General features: G+C 47.0%; 1 protein-coding gene across 1 annotated transcript in view; it reads right to left on the bottom strand.

The window, feature by feature from the left end:
• Otoa (otoancorin) overlaps positions 1–2,928 on the bottom strand; it is a 79,869-nt gene that overhangs the window by 65,380 nt on the left and 11,561 nt on the right. Inside the window, exon 6 of the mRNA XM_021210191.1 lies at positions 2,257–2,344. Within this exon, the coding sequence (XP_021065850.1) occupies positions 2,257–2,344 (88 nt within the window). The remainder of the gene's footprint in view (positions 1–2,256; positions 2,345–2,928) is intronic.

The raw sequence follows: 2,928 nt of genomic DNA, 5'->3' as shown, positions 1-2,928 counted from the left end.
GCTCTGCTGGTCTCCCCGGGGGGGGCGGGGGCGGGAGCGTCTCCACAAGGAAGCTGAGCATCTCTGGTCTCCTACCACTCAAATCCTAGTGCTGAGCACAGGAGAAGACCCAGGCAGAATGAATTGCCATGTTTGCAGTGCCCCGTCAGGCCACCAGTCTCTCCTGCCAGCTCTCCTCTGCCATTTTTGGACTTGTTCTCTTTTGGATTCAGGAGCCTTTGGATTTTGTTGCTGCTGTTGTTCAGCCTTAGGGGTGGGAATCTCACTGTGTAGTCCAGGCTGGCCCTAAGTCCACATGCCTCTCGTCTCGACTGCCCAGGTGCCGGGGTTACAGTTGGATGCCCCGGCCTCAGTGTGAAATAATGCCTGTGGGCAAACACTGTATATGAAAGACAGATAACATGCATGCAAGTCTTCAGGGTCACACTGACCTGAGCTTCAGTCTAATTAGAGAGCGTATATTTAAGTGCTGTGCTTTGAATTTGAGACCCTGGGTTTCCTGGATCCCGGGCTGCTTCCCAAATCACTGAGCAGCCAAGGATGATCTTGAACTCGAGATTCTTCTGACTTTCCCTCCCTAGTGCTGAGATCACGGATGTGTACCATGCCCATGTCCTGCCGTTCTGGGGTCAAGCTCAGAGTTTTATTGATGCTAGGCAAGCACACTACCAACTGAGCTACACCCTAGTTCCTGAACATCCAAACACTACCAACGGAGCTACACCCTAGGCAAGCACACGACCTACTGAGCTACACCTCTAGCCCCTGAACATCCTATACGTGTATTTGCTAAATTGGCGATCCTACATTCTGGGCCTCAGAATTCACATCGGAAAAACAGAGACCACGATAGAGCTCACCATGAGGGGTGTTGTGAGGATCAAATGTCTCTGGCTTTCTCGATGGTGCCTAGCGCAGAAGTGCTCAGTAGTGCCTGTCATGTTTCTCTCCTCCTGACGAATTCTTATTTACTTGATGTCTGTCTCTACCTCAGAACGGTGGGAGTAATGTCTAGTTCCCCACTTCACTCTCAGTGTCTACAACTGTGCCAACCTGCCAAGACTATAGAGTTGCTGAATGAGAACATGCATACAGCAGCAATACACCGACTACTATGGGAAACCTTACTGTCAGAGAGAAAGGGGTTGCTCCTTACTACTAAGTACATTGCTAAGAGAGATAATGACAGATGCAATGTGGGCCCAACAGCCCCTCCAGCTGGTAGGTAAGCAAGCAGATAGTGATCAAGAAGCCCTCTGTGTGGGGTTCTGGTGTGAATATCTGTAATACTTCTGTTTCTATTAAAACGAGAAATAACAAACCACTGCTGTTCATTTACTTATTAACCCATGATGTGACTTCTTTTCTAAACAGAGTAATGGTGTACGAGCGCTGGAATAACACATCCTGGGTTTCCCATGCTGTTCTCAGGGTATCATCCTGAGCTACCAGCCACACCCAAACACCCCAGTCATCACCCCATCCCCACCCCGTGCCCTTCCGATGCTCCAGCCAAATGTCCACTGCTGTCACCAACAAGCACAAGCATGCTGGGAGTGGTTTATCTCCCAAGGGTCATTCATCAGGAGTTCGGTTCCCGGCGAGGTGGCATTAGGAAGTGATGCCACCCTTGGAAGGAACTGAGTTAGTTCCCATGAGACACTGGATAGTTCTCAGGGGAGGAGTAAAGTGGGCTTGGCCATGCCCCAGACTCCTGTGTCCCCATGTGATCCTTCCCTCTCACAGGTGTACCCACTGTTATAATGTCATCTATCAAGGTTAATCACCAGCTGCATCTTTGCAGGAACCAGCATTATGCTGAGAGATTGTTAGCCTCTAAACTACCAAGTAGATTAAGAATCCTTCTTTTTTAAAAGGATTGATTTTTATCTGTGTATGTGAATCTATGTATCTGTGTGAGCATATGTGCACATGTGTATAGACATGCCTGCAGAGGCGAGAAGCGTACATCAGATCCCCTGGGTATGGACTTGCTTGTATTTGTGAATCACCAACATGGGTGCTGGGATCTGAACTCTTGTTCTCATGACTGAGCAGCAAGCAGTCCTAACTACTGACCCATCCCTTCATCTCAAAACTCTTTCCTGACTTGTGGATTTTGTTATAGTAATAGAAAAAGTGTCTAATGCACTCCTGCTGTTCTTTTATCAGTAAAGTCCAATTTCCACTCGGTGACAACTGATGTGCACTAATGTGACCAATAGCAGAATGTAGGAACATGTGTCACATACATACCTGCAGGCTGGGAATGGTGAAGGCCACATTCCATGAGTTCAGATAGGCAAGGACTCTGTGGGACAGGTCTGCAGTCCAGACATGGGAGCTTCAAGCAAAGACAGATGGGAGAAAGGTCAATGTCAGGTCCTCTGCAAAGATTCTTGTCCTGGCTGTGTGCCCTGGAGCTCAGAGAGTGGAATGAGCCAGGATGCTAGGGAACTTTAGGTTGAGAAGTAAGAGGTGCCTTCACCTGACAACATGGGAGGAGGTATGTTCATGAGTGTATGTACAGGTATGTGTGTATGTGGGTGCATACAGGTGTGTATGTATATATATGTATGTGTGTGTATATACAGGTGGGGAGTATGTGTGTATACAGGGGTGTGTGTATATGCATGTGTGTATATACAGGTCATGGTATGTGTATACATGTGTGTGTGTGAACAGAAGTATGTATGTGTGTATGCAGGTGTGTATGCAGGTGTGTATCTGTGTATATGTATATATATATACATATATGTGTATGTGTGTATACAGATGTGTATGTGTGTGTATAAATGTATGTATTGTGTATGTGTAGAGGGGTGTGTGTGTGTGCATGTGTGCGTGTGTGTGTGCATACACAGATGTGTGTATGTGTGTATACAGATGTGTATGTGTGTGTATAAATGTATGTATTGTGTGTGTGTG

Source organism: Mus pahari, chromosome 1 (assembly GCF_900095145.1).
Source record: "Mus pahari chromosome 1, PAHARI_EIJ_v1.1, whole genome shotgun sequence".
In the NCBI taxonomy this organism is placed as follows: domain Eukaryota; kingdom Metazoa; phylum Chordata; class Mammalia; order Rodentia; family Muridae; genus Mus; species Mus pahari.
This window is presented reverse-complemented; position numbering and strand designations above follow the sequence as displayed.